We start from the raw sequence: 15,777 nt of genomic DNA, 5'->3' as shown, positions 1-15,777 counted from the left end.
AGCAGTTGGAGGCTGAAGAGCAGAGATAAAGGAAGAGATCTACGTCATCTGGTTCCCAGTAGGGGTCTAGTTGCGATTCGTGGAAGAGAGGTGGTAACTATAGAGACTAGATGCAGGAGACGGGGAATTGCGGTTTATAGGGTATGCAGCCACTCCTAGCTTGCCCGACTTATGGGAAAAGACACCCGGGGGAGTGTCGTGCTGGGCGAGGTATTTGCTACCGGTGTAGGGAGCCAGGACATGTGATGAGAGATTATCACGCTTCGATTGGTGCTACTCCCACTCCTAGACATGCTCAAGTAGGCTATCAAGCACCACGTCGAGGCTAGCAGAGGAACATGGCTCTAACTAGGATTTTTGCTCTGACGCCGGGTGATGCTAAGGCAGTCAGCGATGTGGTGACAGGTATGGTTAGTATGTTTTTATTTAAAATCATTACATTATTTGATTCATGTGCCACACACTCGTTTATGTGTTCAGGGTGTGTTAAATTATGTGAGGCAGACACACAAACATTAGATGTTGAATTGTTAATGACTACACCGACTAGGTCAGTAGTGAGGTGTCGTAGGATACTTTGTGGTTGTCTAGTTGATGTTTAGGGGAGGATTCTATCTACTGATTTAATAGTGTTAGATATGCATGGGTTTGATGTCATATTCGACATGGATTGGCTAGTAGCTAATTTTTCTAGTATTGATTGCCGTTCGAGAGAAGTGATATTCAAACCGCCAGGAAAACCAAAATTCATATTTATAAGGTCACGAGTGCAATCTCTACCTCAAATAGTTTCAGCTATTCAAACAAGGAGACTGCTTTAGAAGGATTGTCAGGGATTCATGGCCTTTATCAAGGAAATGTCAAGGAATGAATTGAAGCTTACTAGTATGCCAATAGTGAAAGAATTTACAAATGTGTTTCCAGATAAATTACTGGGTTTGCCTTCTGATCGTAAGGTAGATTTTCCCATTGATTTGCTTCCAAGTACAGCGCTGATTTCTAAAGCACCGTACCGAATGGTGCCAGCAGAGTTGGTAGAATTAAAAGATCAATTGCAAGATTTACTTGATAAGGGTTTTATACGACCTAGTGTATCCCCATGGGGAGCTCCGGTATTATTTGTGAAGAAGAAGGATTGGTCTATGAAGATGTGCATAGATTATAGAGAGATTAATAAAGTGACCATCAAGAACAAGTATACTCTACCCCGTATAGATTATTTATTTGACCAGCTCCAGGGTACACGGGTGTACTCTAAGATTGATCTCAGATCATTAGGTGAAGGTGAGGGCAGAAGATGTATCGAAGATGGCCTTCAGGATCAGGTATGGACATTACAAGTTCCTTGTTATGCCATTTGGTCTGACGAATGCTCCTGCGATATTTATGGATTTGATGAATAGGATCTTTCATCCATTTTTAGACTAGTTTGTGTTGTTTTTATTGATGATGTACTGGTCTATTCAAGGAACTATGAGGAGCATAAAATACATTTGAGACAAGTTTTGCAGACACTCAAAGAAAAGAAGTTGTACGCCAAGTTTAGTAAATGTGAATTCTGACTAAAAAAAGTTGTGTTTTTAGGGCATGTTATTTCAGGGGATGGAATTTCTGTGGATCCCTGTAAAATTGATGTAGTAGTAAATTGGGCTAGACCGAGGAACGTCCAGGAGATTAGGAGTTTCTTGGGGTTAGCTGGTTTTTACCATCGTTTTGTTGAGGGATTCTTAGCTTTATCAGGGCCTCTGACACGACTGACTAGGAAGAGCGTCAGATTTGATTGGGACGACAGCTGTGAGTAGAGTTTTCAGGATGAAGTAAAGACTTGTCACAGAACCAGTGCTGATCATCCCATCAAGGGGTGAGGGTTATACTATCTGCAGTGATGCGTCCTTAAAGGGACTTGGTTGTGTACTGATGCAACATAGTAGAGTGGTAGCTTATGCTTTCAGACAGTTGAAAGAATATGAAAAGAACTACCCTACCCATAATCTTGAATTAGCTACAGTGATACATGCATTGAAGATTTGGAGGCATTATCTGTATGGTGAGCGAAGTGAAATTTTCTCTGGCCATAGGAGTTTGAAGTATTTCTTCACTCAAAAGGAACTTAATATGAGACAGAGAAGGTGGTTAGAACTTATTAAATATTTTGATTGTACCGTCAGTTTTCACCTAGGAAAAGCAAATGTGGTAGTTGATGCGTTGAGCAGGAAGTCTGCGAGACCAATGGTAGCAGCTATAGAGACCAGTTTACTGTGGGATCCTAGATATATTTTTGGATGTTTTGGGGATTGTATATAAACACGATATTATTTTGAATTGTAGTTAACTCTGGTATTATGCACTATATGGTTTGGTGAATGTAATTTATTTTACTGTTGCTTAGGTTTCCGCTGTGTACTTTAGGTGTGTCCCCGTTACCCACGGTGACTTTATTAAATATGATTAATTATATGGTAAGTTAAGGAGGTCATTATAGTCATGCTCTTCTTGTAGTTATGGCGGTGAATCTGGAATCAACTCAATTGGAAACCTGAGGACATGCTTTGGATTATCGGCCTTTTCACAATTGTCAATAGTTTGATCTTCAAAGAACACCATATATCTACTTCGGATAACTTTCCTATTCTTTGGATCCTATAATCTGTAGTGGAACTCATCAATACTATAATCGATGAAGACACACTCTTTTGTCTTTGCATCAACTTTGGCCTTTTTGTCAACCTGCTCATTTTCCACATAAATTTTTTTTTATAATAATATCATCATAAAATCAATGCCACACATCTCACATTTCAGTTCAGCAGGTCACAATCCACCTGAACCCGTGGGTACCAGGGATACATCAAAACATGCAGCAGAAGTCTATGCAGTAGAAAATGTACAATCATTTACATACCATCATATCATACATCACAATGTACCAGAGTTACTACAATCATTGTACTTCCATATATATATATATATATATATATATATATATATATATATCCCAAAAATGAAATCTAGGGACAAATCCCACAAAACCTAACTATCCCTACCAAAAACTTACCCTTCGCAGAGGGCAGATAAATAACACTAATTTTGCGGGGCTTTTCTTGCTCTCCTATCCGGGGCTCCTGAAAAGTTAATAAGATTTAGGGGTGAGACGCCTCTCAGTAAGGGAAATAAACTAATACCAGTGTGTGGCAACATTAGTAGTCTGTGCTCTACATATACCATACATAACATATTCAATACTGTATATCAAATCTGGGAAAACGTATGTATATCAAAACATGACAGAACATACTGCATTTTCATAAACATTTCTCATCTCATATCATAATAATAATATCATAAAACAATCTTGGTAGGTTAGCTGGCTGTTGTCATGTATTACCCCCACATGACTGGGTTGTGTGGCCCGAAGGCGGGACCTGACAATGGTTGGCCGACCACTGCCAAGTCGATAGTCTAGTCTGTAGGTCCGATGGGTCTGCTAGACCTGGTCCGTACACCAGGGGCGATAACAGCGCACTTCTTGAAAATAACCACATCGATCATCCAATCTCACACCACTCCGTACAGGAATGTTAACACAGATATCATGATCGCAAAGACCATGGACTCATAGCAATGGTACCGTGCAAGTGCTAGCCTAGATCAAGCCAACCAGGTTCTGATATCATATACATATACTAAAATCGTGATACATGAATATCTTATATCATTAATTATCAAATCAATCATATCATTTGCACATATACGTATATCATGAAAATCATTGGCCTGTATGCCGGTGTTACACATTTTATCATAGCTCGACCCATACGCCAGCAAATCATATAGCACAGCCCATACGCTGGCAAATCACATAGCTCAGCCCGTATGCCGGAAAATCACATAGCACAGCCCGTGCGCTGGCAAATCTCATCCACATAGCACGACCCGTACGCCAGCAAACATATCCACATAGCACGGCCCGTACGCCGGCAAATCACATATATATATATATATATCTATATATATATAAATATCTTGGCTCGTACGCCAGTTTTCCATCATAGAAATCCATATCATCCCCATTCCCAGAAAACAGTATTTCACAACATTTTTATACTCATGCCACACTAAACAAGTTTTCCACGTATTCAACATATCATCATTTAAACAGTATTTTCCAAATATAAATCATATATATAAATATATTTATTTTTCTTGAAACCAGATGTTAGATATATATTTACATGTATTTTATCAAGACAAAACTAACTTAGTTTATCCCCTTACCTGATTCCTGAAAACCCCCTAAGAAAACCTTCCCCGCACCCGCAGGGTTCCTAACTCGACACCCTGAAAAATGAAAAACCCCCAGTAATAAACTTTAGTATTTCTTCGTGTGTAACATTTCTTATAACTACCATTTAGTCAAATTCGACTTAAAAAGACTTACCTCAACTTAGGGATGATTCCCAACATCCTCAATCAACACCCCTGAAAATGAAAACTCCCAATATTAAACTTTAATATTTCAACGTGTATAACACTTCTCTCAACTGTCACAACTCCAAATATTGAGTAAAAGTTCTTACCCTGGATTTGGAATGAAATCCAACTTCGTTTCCCTGACGATCCGCCCCGGCAGACTTGTAGAGAACTCCACCAAGATCATCGTGGTAGCTTCGGATCGTCGATCCGGCAACTGGTGGGGCCGAAAACAAAGAGAGAAGGGAGAGAAAGTCGTAGAGAGAGAGAGAGAGAGAGAGAGGAGAGAGAGATTTCTTAAAAATGAAGAAATTCCTGGATTTTCCCAGTTTATAAACAGCAGAATTCGTCGACGAGTCCTTCACAAATTTCGTCGACGAAATCCACCCCTCGTCGACAAAATTCAGTTGGCTCAAAAACCCCTCTCGATATTTTCTCGTCGACGAGCCCCTGTGTTCGTCGACGAATTCTCTTAAGCCTTCGTCGACGAATCCCCTGTATTCGTTGACGAAGTCCTACTAATCCCCCCCCCTTTTTTTATTCATTTTTCCTCCCAAAGTTCAATGTCGTCGACGGCCTCCTTCTGTTTCCAGTCTCCATTTCCCTCTCTTTATTATTTAAATACCATTCTAAATTCAGGTCATTACACTTTTCATCCTGAGGAAAATGGAAAAAAGCTTTACAACCAAACACCTTTAAGTGTTTATAAGATACATCTTTCCCAGTCCAGATCCTTTTAGGAATGTCACCTCCCAAAGGAACTAAAGGAGAAAGGTTGATGAGGTTAACTGCTGTCATTAATGCCTCACCCCAAAAGGATTTTAGCAGCCTTGAATAAAAGAGCATGCAGATAATCTTGTTGCAGATGGTTTTGTTCATTCTTTTTGCAACGTCGTTTTGTTGAGGAGTCTTGGGAACTAACTTTTCAAGCCTGATATCATGGACTCTGCAATGCTCTTCAAATGGCCCAATGTATTCACCACCGTTGTTTGAAAGAAAACATTTGAGCTTTCTTCCTATTTGTCTTTCAACTTTGGCCTAAAACTTCTTGAACATATCTAACACCTGGTCTTTACTTTTCAAAGGATAAGTCCACACTTTTCTAGAGTGGTCATCAATGAATGTTACAAAATATAATGATCCACCAATACTTTTATCATTTATAAAACACACATTAGTATGAACCAGATCTAGAATATGCTTTCTCCTAAATGGGGGGTTCTTTCTAAATTCAACTCTATGTTGTTTACCAGCTAAACAATGAGTACAATCCTTTAAAGAATTACCTGAGAAATTTGGAAGGAGCTTTTTCCTTGCAAGAATATGGAGTCCTTTCTCGCTCATGTGGCCAAGTCTGTTGTGCCAGAACTCAGTGGTGACTTCATGTTCTGTAGCTTTCACATCTCCTGCACAGAGGTGCTTAGCTTGAGTGTAGTATAAGCTAGCATCCTTCTTTCCTTTGGCCACCACCTAATTCCCTTTCTTGAGCTTCCAAATTCCATTACCAAAATAGCTTTCATAACCCATGTCATCAAGTTGACCTGTGGAGATCAAGTTAAAGCAAATGTATGGTACATGCCGAACATCCTTCAGTAGTAGCTTGCGGCCAACATTTGTTTCTATCAACACGTCTCCTTTACCAGCAACTTTACATTTGTCTTCATTTCTCATCTTAATAAAATCATAATCACCACATTTATAAGATGAGAAGAAGTCTCTTCGTGTTGTTACATGGAATGATAATGCAAAGTCAATCGTCTATGTTGTGTCTTGGCAAGTGAGGTTAACACGTCCTTCCTCACACACCACGTAAGTTTCATCTTCATCAGAAGTCACAGCTGCGCTACTTTTGTCCTCCACTTTCTTGTCTTCATTGGTTTGTTTTGCCTTCCATTTCTAACAGTCCTTCTTTATATGTCCAAGCTTATTACAATAATAGCAGGTGAAGTTACTCCTTAATTTTGATCTACCTTTAGACTTGCTTCTGGACCTACCTGTAGGGACCCAAATTCGGAAAAGAAAATAAAATAAATAAATAAGAGAGTAATAAAGGAAAAGGGAAAAAGAGGAAATCGGTTTGGCACAGGACCAAACCATCGATGGTTTCAGGGAATCTCAGGAAAAATCGTCAACGGCTAAAACTACCAAAAGCAATTATTAGCCAAACCGTAGACGATTTTGTAAAGCATAGGGAAAGTTGTCGACGATTTTCCTCTAGGCTGGCCTTACTTAAGGGCTAAGCTAACTTCTTATTTCATAACTTAAAATTTCCCCATCTCTCTCTAAAGTAGCTTTTGGGACTCTCTCTCTATCAACTCTCACTCTCTTATGACGCTCTCTCTCCCATAGGCTCACCCGAAGTCCATCATCAATTACCGATCACCTCTCTCTTCTCTCTCGACTTGCCGGCTCATTTACAGTGGCGGGTTCAAAAGCTAGGGTTTTCCGTTTTCCGAATGTAATCGGCTTACTTTTAGGAACAAGTAAGGGGATTAAGAAAGTTATGTTAGGTTTTTACTGAAAGTGAACCGATTAAACTACTTGTATGCATATGTTATTTCGAAATCCAATCGTTCAAAAATGGACTTTATAAATATTGGAATATTTTACAGTGATTTTTGAATGATTCGAACTGTTGAAATTGTGGGTTGTGTTATCATACATGTATTTTGTGAAGGAATCAAAGAAAAAAGGGTGACCGTCTTCATTTTTCCATATGTATAGTCATATATGTATTTTCTAAGAAAATTAATCCATGGAGATGATCGAGCCCAAATTTTTCACCAAAGCATAATATGAAATGTTTTCTCGATTAGGATAAGTGACTATGATTTAATACTCAAATCGTGTGGCATGAGAATAATCCATTTGATTTTGTTTCATAATTGAATCTGAGTATTTTATAGTATCGTACTGTGGAAATATGATTTATATGATTTATATGATTTATATGTGATATGACGGCTGTATGCTGGGTTTTGATATGATAACAGGTTTTATATGAAATGACAATAGTGAGAATATATTATAGTTTTTATTACGTAAATTGAATGGTATGGTTTAAGATGTAATGACCCTGAAAATAGTTATCCAATATTAGTGGAATGATTCTAAAAAATAAATTAATTAATTAATTAAAATTAATTTAATTAATTATTATTATTAATTATATAATATAATATAATATATTAATATAATATAATATTATAATATTTTATATATATATATATATAGAAATGTAACATGAAGGACCCTTCAAGATTCAAATCAATTTCATACAACCCCCTCCTCTCACACTCTCAATTCTCCCTCTCTGTTTCAACTTTCTCTCTCCTCCACCAACCCTCTCTCTCTCCTCAATTCCTTCCCCGATTCTCGACCAATTTAAGAACAAGAAAGATGAACGTGGGATAGTGGTTAGAAATAAGGTAAGACTACTAGTAGCTCAAGAATATAATCAAGAAGAAGGAATTGACTTTGAGGAAACCTTTACACTTGTAGTTAGAATGGAAGTCATTCGAATGCTCTTAGCCTATGCTGCTTTTAAGGATTTCAAGTTATATCAAATGGATGTCAAAAGCACATTTTTAAATGGCTACATAAGTGAAGAAGTTTATGTAAAACAACCCCCAAGTTTTGAAGACCATAAATATCCAAATCATGTTTATAAACTAACAAAAGCCTTGTACAGTTTGAAGCAAGCTCCTAGAGCTTCATATGAAAGGCTAAGCAGTTTTCTACTAGAAAATGGATTTACTAGAGGTAATATTGACACAATACTCTTCATAAAAACTAAAAACGAGAATATACTCCTGGTCCAAGTATACGTAGATAATATCATTTTTGGAGCAACAAGTGAAGAGTTGTGCAATGAGTTTGCAAGTACCATGCAGAGTGAATTTGAGATGAGCATGATGGGTAAACTAATTTTTTTCCTAGGACTTCAGACAAAACAAGCAAAAGATGGAATTTTCATAAATCAATCAAAGTACATTAGAGATCTGCTCAAAAGGTTTAACATGGAAGATGGAAAAATACTAAGGACACCTATGAGTTCCTTGTTGACAATATAGCCCTCTCTCAGTGAAAAAGAATGTTTTCTCTTCATCAACTCGATGCATTGGGATTTGATTGTATCCCGAGTAGGCATTCATGAAGCTAAGAAGTTCATGCCTGGAGGTCGAATCCACCAGCTGATCAATTCAAAGAAGGGGGGAGTTATCCTTCGGACATGCCTTATTTAGGTCTGTGAAATCTATGCAGGTGCGCCATTTTTCGTTTGGTTTCCTTGCTAGAACCACTCCGGATAGTTAACCTCCTTGACGAACTTGGCTTGCACTAGCTTCGTCACCTCTTCATCAATTACCTTGATTCACTCCATCGCGAAGCTCCTTTTCTTCTGTTTCACAGGTCGGTGGTTGGGGTCAACTTGTAACCTGTGCTCTATGATTGTTGGGTCAATACCCGACATATCTTCAACTGACTAAGAATTTGCCCAGCAATTCGCTTAGTTTTGCTCTTAAGGTGTCAGGTAGGCAGCTCCCAATCTGCACGCACCTCTCCTGGTTTCCTTTTAAGGGTACGCGTGTGATGTCTTCATCCACTGTGCTGATTTGAGGGTATTCCCCCCTCACCTCTAGGTCTTCTACAATTAAGGTCTCCCAGGCTTCCATATTCCCTTTTAGGACCATTACGTAACAGTTCCGAGCTGCTGCTTGGTCTCCCTTGACCACCCCAGTCCCGTGCAGGGTAGGAAATTTCATCTTGAGGTGGTATATTGATGTTACGGCCCGGACCGCATTAAGCAAGAGCTGGCCTAATATGATGTTATATACTGATGGCCGGTCGACCACCAGGAATTTTGTCAGGGAAGTAACTTGTTGTGGGGTCATTTCCATTATTACCGGTAGTGTGATTGTTCCCATAGGATGAACAACGTCCCCACCGAAACCGACCAGGGGGGTTGAGATTTATTTGAGTCATTCCTTGTCAATCTTCATTCCTTCGAGCACCAACCAGAACATAACGTTGGCCAAGCTCCAGTTATGTAACAACCTCAAATTCTACGTCATTTTTTTTTCACATATATATACATATACTGTTCTGATACCCCTTTTATGTAATCTCAGGCCCTAAAGAGGCAATAGGGTGTTCCTGTACATAATGACCAAACCTACGCAGCGGAAACATAAATCATACACTCATACATATCATACAATAATACCATAAATCAGTATTTTCAGACCATAGCTATATAATACATCTCTCCCTAGTTTCAACTACCCTAAAATAAAAAATTCTTACACAAGCTCACCCTACAACCAGGGTAAAACGAGTAATCTCTATCTACAAGCTTGATCTACTCGCCTAGCTGGTCCACCTAAAAAATGTTAAGGTAATAGGGTAAGATGACGCTCAGTAAGTAGAAATATGCTATTACTAGTGTGTGGCGACCAAGTTGTATAGTCATATTATTTAAAACTGTATAATATGGCAAATCAGTAAAACACATTTATCTCATTTATAGTAGCTTAAAATATAACTATATCAGCTGAACTTTCTATCATTCATACTGCTAATAACATACTATATTTAACAAATGTTGTAAAATTGTTTACATATACATCACTATGCTCTTTCCCTGGGACTCTGTTTGTCATGATTTGACCCTTCATGACAGGCTTGTGTGGCCCTTAGGCGGGACTGAACTCTGGTCGGCCCTCTAGGTAAGTCACTATACTTTACACTACCTCAGTCCGGCCAAACTGCATTCACTCCTAGGCGCAGGACTGGCTGCTACCTTGTCAAACCGGCCCCCTGGAGAGCTGCATCCTCTCCAAGCATGGTTTGACGGTACTCACACACTATCTGAGATATGTGGTTGCACTTTATCTGTATATGGCAATGATACCGTGCTCTGTAAACTGTATCTGTCTGTAATATTTCCACAGGGATCTGATACTATATAAGTACATATGTATATATATATATATATATATATATATATATATATATATATATATTTGTTGTTTTCATCATGTTTCCAAAATAACCATAACACTATAATTATGTACTGTAAATACTATTCATATTGATTTGAATAAACATCTGTATACAGTTATACATACATCTATCTATGTAATCATCTGAATAAAACTACAAATATACATATATCTGTCTATATAAAATCTATGAATATCCGACTATATCTGTATATACTGTGTAACTTGTTCTACTGAAAAATTGTATAACCTTCTATTCCAGGTAATATCTACTCAGGCCACACATACTTTAAAACTCATATTCTGTAAACTACATAATAACTGACATACATGAATATACGTAAAATCTCTAATAACATAATTAAATTTCCTACCATAGCATATTTCTCTTACCTAATCTCTGAAAAGTCCCTACTGTACTCTAGCCCTATATCCGCAGGGTTCTCCACTCAACACCCTAAAAGCGACATTCTCCGGAACAAAACAGCAATATTTTTCTACATACAACATTTCTTATAACTGTAGAGAAAGTATATCCTGAATAAAACACCTTACCCAGAATTTGGGATGAATTTCAAATCACCTCCACCAACGATCATGTAACGACCCGAAAAATGATGGAATTTAAATAATAAAGAGAGAGGGAAAATGGAAACAAAAACGGAAAGAGGCAACAAGCTTCGTCAATGAACACCTCGCGTTCGTCGACGACATTGTATTTTGGATGTAATAACCCGAAAGTAATACACAGGGCCTCGTCGACGAACTCCTCACGTTCGTTGACGATATTGCATTTTGGATGGAATAACCCGAAAATAATACACAGGGCCTCTTCGACGAACACTGAGAGTTTGTCGACGAGTGCATAAGGGGACCTCGTCAATGAGAAGATACCGAGAAGGGTTTTTGAGACAGTCTGAAATTCGTCGATGAGGAAGGAAGTTCATCAACGAAATTATTGAAGGACTCGTTGATGAGGTGACATGTCACGTCGATGAATTCAGCTCTATAAATAGTGAAAACCTGGATTTTAGACGAATTTTCAGCGCAGAAGGGTTTTTCTCTCTCTCAAAACGTCATTCCCTCCTTCTCTCTTCGATTCCGGCCCCGTTTCACGCCGATGCTCCTGACAAAGTTCTCTGCAAGTCTACTAGAGCTAATCGTTGGTGGAGTTGGTTTGGATTTCGTCCTAATCTCAGGGTAAGGCATTTTATTCAGTATTTGTCTTTCCCTCAGTTATAAGAAATACTATACACGAAGAAATACTGATGTTTTGTTCTAGGGGATGTGTCTTTCAGGGTGTGAGTGGAGAACCCTGCGGGAATAGGGCTAGAGTACAGTAGAGACTTTTTAAAGATAAGGTAAGGGAAATATGTTATGCAAGGAATTTTTATAATATTAACAGAGATTTTATACATATGTATGTACCAGCTTATTACCCAGTTTTACAGAATATGAGTTTTAAATATTTGTGTGGCCTAAGTAGATAATTATTTGATGAAGAACTTATACAATTTCTACAATATATCATACTATACAGAATACACAGATATAGACAGTATAGTACAGTTTTATTCAGATTAGTATGTTACAGTTTTAAACAGATCAGTATATTACAGAATTTCATCCGAAATAGTATATTGTAGTTTACTCAGATCAATATATCACAACTTTATTCAAAACAGTATATACAGTATTTATAGTTTGTCATGTTTCCTATTACCATAACATACAAAGTATACAGATAGAATATATAAACAGAGTATACAGACAGATATATAGAGATAGCATCAAGATGCTACTAATACAGAATATAAAAATTATAGAGTTTACAGTACATAAAGATAGCGTTATGGTAATTTTGGAAAACATGATGAAAACAGTAAAAGAATATATATGTATATATATAGTATCACATCCCTGAGGAATGTTTACAGAAAAATACAAATAAAGAATATAGAGCACGATATCGTTGCTAGATATAGATAAAGTGCAACCACATATCTCAGATAGTGTGTGGGTACCGTCAGCCGTGCTCAGAGAGTATGCAGCTCCTCAGTTCGTTGGGTTGAGGGGGTCGATTTGACGAGATAGTAGCCAGTCTCGAGCTTAGGAGTGGATGTAGTTTAGTCGGACTGAGATAGTGTAGAGTATATTGACTTATCTGGAGGGCCAACCAGATTAAGTCCCGCCTACGGGTCGCACAACCCTTTCATGAGGGGTCAAATCATGACATACAGAGTTTCAGGGATAAAGCACAGATATGTATATGTATACAGTTTTATAGTATCTAATGAGTATAGTATGATATTAGTAGTATGAAAAGTATAAAATACAAATGATATAGTTATATTTTAAATTGTGAAAAGAAAGATATGCTTTACAGTTTTACTATTGTGTTATAGTTCAGTTGTTATTTAAACAGTATTCCTAACTTAGTTGTCACACACTAGTAATAGCATATTTCCACTTACTGAGCATGGACTCACCCCATGATTTTAACATTTTTCAGGTGAGCCAGTTGGGTGAGCAGATCAGGCTCGCGGATAGAGAGTATATTGATTACCCTGGTTTAGAGGGTAAGTTTATGACAGGATTTTGTATTTTTTTTGGGGGGTAGACGATACTAGAGGAAGTTAGTGTATATGGGTATCGATACTGGAGGAAGTTAGTGTATATGGGTATGGTCTGTATTTATAGAATTCTAGTATTGTATAGTACATGTGGTTGTATGACTTGTGTTTCCGCTGTTTAAGTATGGTTATGTAAATATATATATATATATATATATATATATATATATATATATATATCTATATAAATGATGATGTAAATTTTGAGGTTGTCACAGATCCGCTCCGGCAGACTTGCAGAGAATTTTTCCAGAAGCGTCTTGGTGACCTCAGATTAACGATCCAGCTTGAAACGGAGTCGAAATCGAAGAAAGAAGGGGAGGGGTGCATTTTAGAGAGAGAGAGAGAATGATTTGCGTGGAAAATCCATCAAAATCCGAGTTTTCACTATTTATAAATCCGGCTTCGTCGACGAACCCTCTCTCCTCGTCAATGAATTTCAGACATCCAAAAACCCCCTCTCAATATTTTCCCATCGACGAGATGTGCCTTCGTCGACGAAACACTCAAGAATCCTCATCAATGAAACCCCTGTGTTCATCGACGAGGCGCTAAAAAATTCCTCAAGTTATTACACATTATCTATCAATACACGTCATACTTTGTAATTTGCCGCTAGTAGGGAAAGTACTAGGGCGTCGTCGTGTGGTTGTTTCACTCCTTCTTTGTTTTTGCTGTCAAAGATGATAACCTCATCTTGTTTATTCCTTTTGCTGCTTGGTTCCCCCTTCTCTGTTGAGAGTATCTGCTTAGCATATCTTTTGCGAGCACTTTCGCTGTCTCCGCCACTAGCGGATCCTCCAAATATCACTACGATTTTTCCTATGATCTTTTCTTTCTTCTCATCCCCATTTTTTCTGTTCTCGAGATTCCCCTTGTCGATCTTCCTTCTTTATGAATCTCGACAAGTATCCCCTTTTGATCAAGGCTTCAATCTCGTTCTTCAGCTGAATACACTCCTCTGTATCGTGCCCATGATCCCTATAGAATTGACAGAACTTGGACATGTTGCATTTGTATGAAGTGGTTCGCATAGGTTCAGGCCATGAAACATAGTCCTTCTTCCTTATGTGCATCAACACATCGGACCGCGGTGTGTTTAGAGGTATATAGATGGAGAACTTACTTGACTGCCCTCTTGACTCAGAGTTGGCGAGCAGCGTACTGGTCTCTTGTCTCTTTTTTGGTCTAAAAGGTTCTCCCATCTCCCGACTACTACCTTTCCTTTTGAGCTCGATGTGATTTCCCCTGGTGTCCATCATTTCTTCCAAGGTGATGTACTTGTGTGCTCGAGCCATCAATTTTCCCATATCAGCCGACAGCTTCTTCCCTAGAGAGTACAGGAAGTTTCCGGGTTGCAGGGCCGTGGTCAAAGCTACCAAAGCTACCCCCATGTTTAGGTTGCAGATCTCTAGGGTTGCGGTGTTGAAGCGGTGCATGAACTTCTTCAGTGTCTCCCTTTCTCCTTGGACCATGCTCATTAGCTGGGCTGATGTTCTAACGATTCTTCGACTACTGCAAGTGGCCGGTGAACAACTGTTCCATCTCCGAGAATGAACCAATTGATATAGGTTGCAAGGTCCGATACCAATCCCTGGCACTACTTTTAAGAGTTGCTGTAAAAGCTTGTCACATGATGGTGTCAGGAGCATCTTGCAACTGCATCAACATCCTAAAGGTGTCCAAATGGTCGATTGGATCGAATAGACCCTCGTACCTTTCAAAAGTTGGCATCTTGAATTTGCTTGGTAGTGGAACCTCCATCACTTCTTTGGTGAATGGCAGCTTTGAAGATCTTAGAGATGCTTACCCGTAGAAGGGGTTGGTCTTGCCTTCTTTCATCATTTTCTCTATTTGTCTATTTTCTTAATCCTTTCTTCTAATTCCATGGACCTTTGTTGGTTGACACCTACGTTATTCGCGTCTTCTACCTTGTTGGTGAGGTAGGCTTTATCCTCACTCTCCTTTGGCTTATCAGCTTTCTTGGTTGCGTCGGGGCTCACCTGTTGTTGATGGGAGACATGCCCTTCCTGACTATTCTATTGTAAGAGTAGGTTGAACATATCCTCCATTTTCTTTTGAAAAATAAGGAATTCTTCCCTGGTGACCCCCGATGGTTGTGCGGATGTCTGGCGGCAGGACTGGAGCTAGAATTGCATGTGGTTAGCATTATTTGAATGTCGGAGATCAAGAGCATGATGATCACCTCTCATAAGCAAGTTCCCACAGATAACGTCAACTGTTGCAGGATAAAATCAGCAAGACTGCTCTTTCGACTTTCGTAGACCTGAAAAAGGAAAGGAAGAAAGGCTTGGAGGACCCGGGGTGTACTCCGGGAGATCACTCCAATGCCTACGTAAGGGAAATGTTTCAGAGAAACTAAATGCAACAGTAAGAATGGGTGTTGAATGACTTACCTTGGTCTCTTCCCTGCATCCCTTCTTATAGTGGTTAGGGTTGACCCTTGAGTTGATTTGTCCTTATGGTGTAGGGGCGTGAATCGCTCCCGAGTCATAAAGTGTCCGCGTATGTTATTCCGCCCATTTAAGGTGTCGGAATGGATCTTTCCTCCTCTTTACTAGGTTGGAGTTGATTGCTCATGTCAAAAGGTCTGACTTGAGAGGTGACGGCTAGGTGTTGACTCCCTATTATTAGCTGACATGTTTTGGGCA

The 15,777-nt window shown here is 38.8% G+C and overlaps 1 protein-coding gene across 1 annotated transcript; it reads right to left on the bottom strand.

Annotated features, from left to right (window-relative positions):
• Positions 1-13,947: 13,947 nt before the first annotated feature.
• LOC131144016 (uncharacterized) lies at positions 13,948-14,757 on the bottom strand. The gene has a single exon (XM_058092359.1). The coding sequence runs from the start codon at positions 14,755-14,757 to the stop codon at positions 13,948-13,950; it is 810 nt and encodes a 269-aa protein (XP_057948342.1).
• Positions 14,758-15,777: the final 1,020 nt, after the last annotated feature.

Source organism: Malania oleifera, chromosome 12, assembly GCF_029873635.1.
Source record: "Malania oleifera isolate guangnan ecotype guangnan chromosome 12, ASM2987363v1, whole genome shotgun sequence".
Taxonomy (NCBI): Eukaryota; Viridiplantae; Streptophyta; class Magnoliopsida; order Santalales; family Ximeniaceae; genus Malania; species Malania oleifera.
This window is presented reverse-complemented; position numbering and strand designations above follow the sequence as displayed.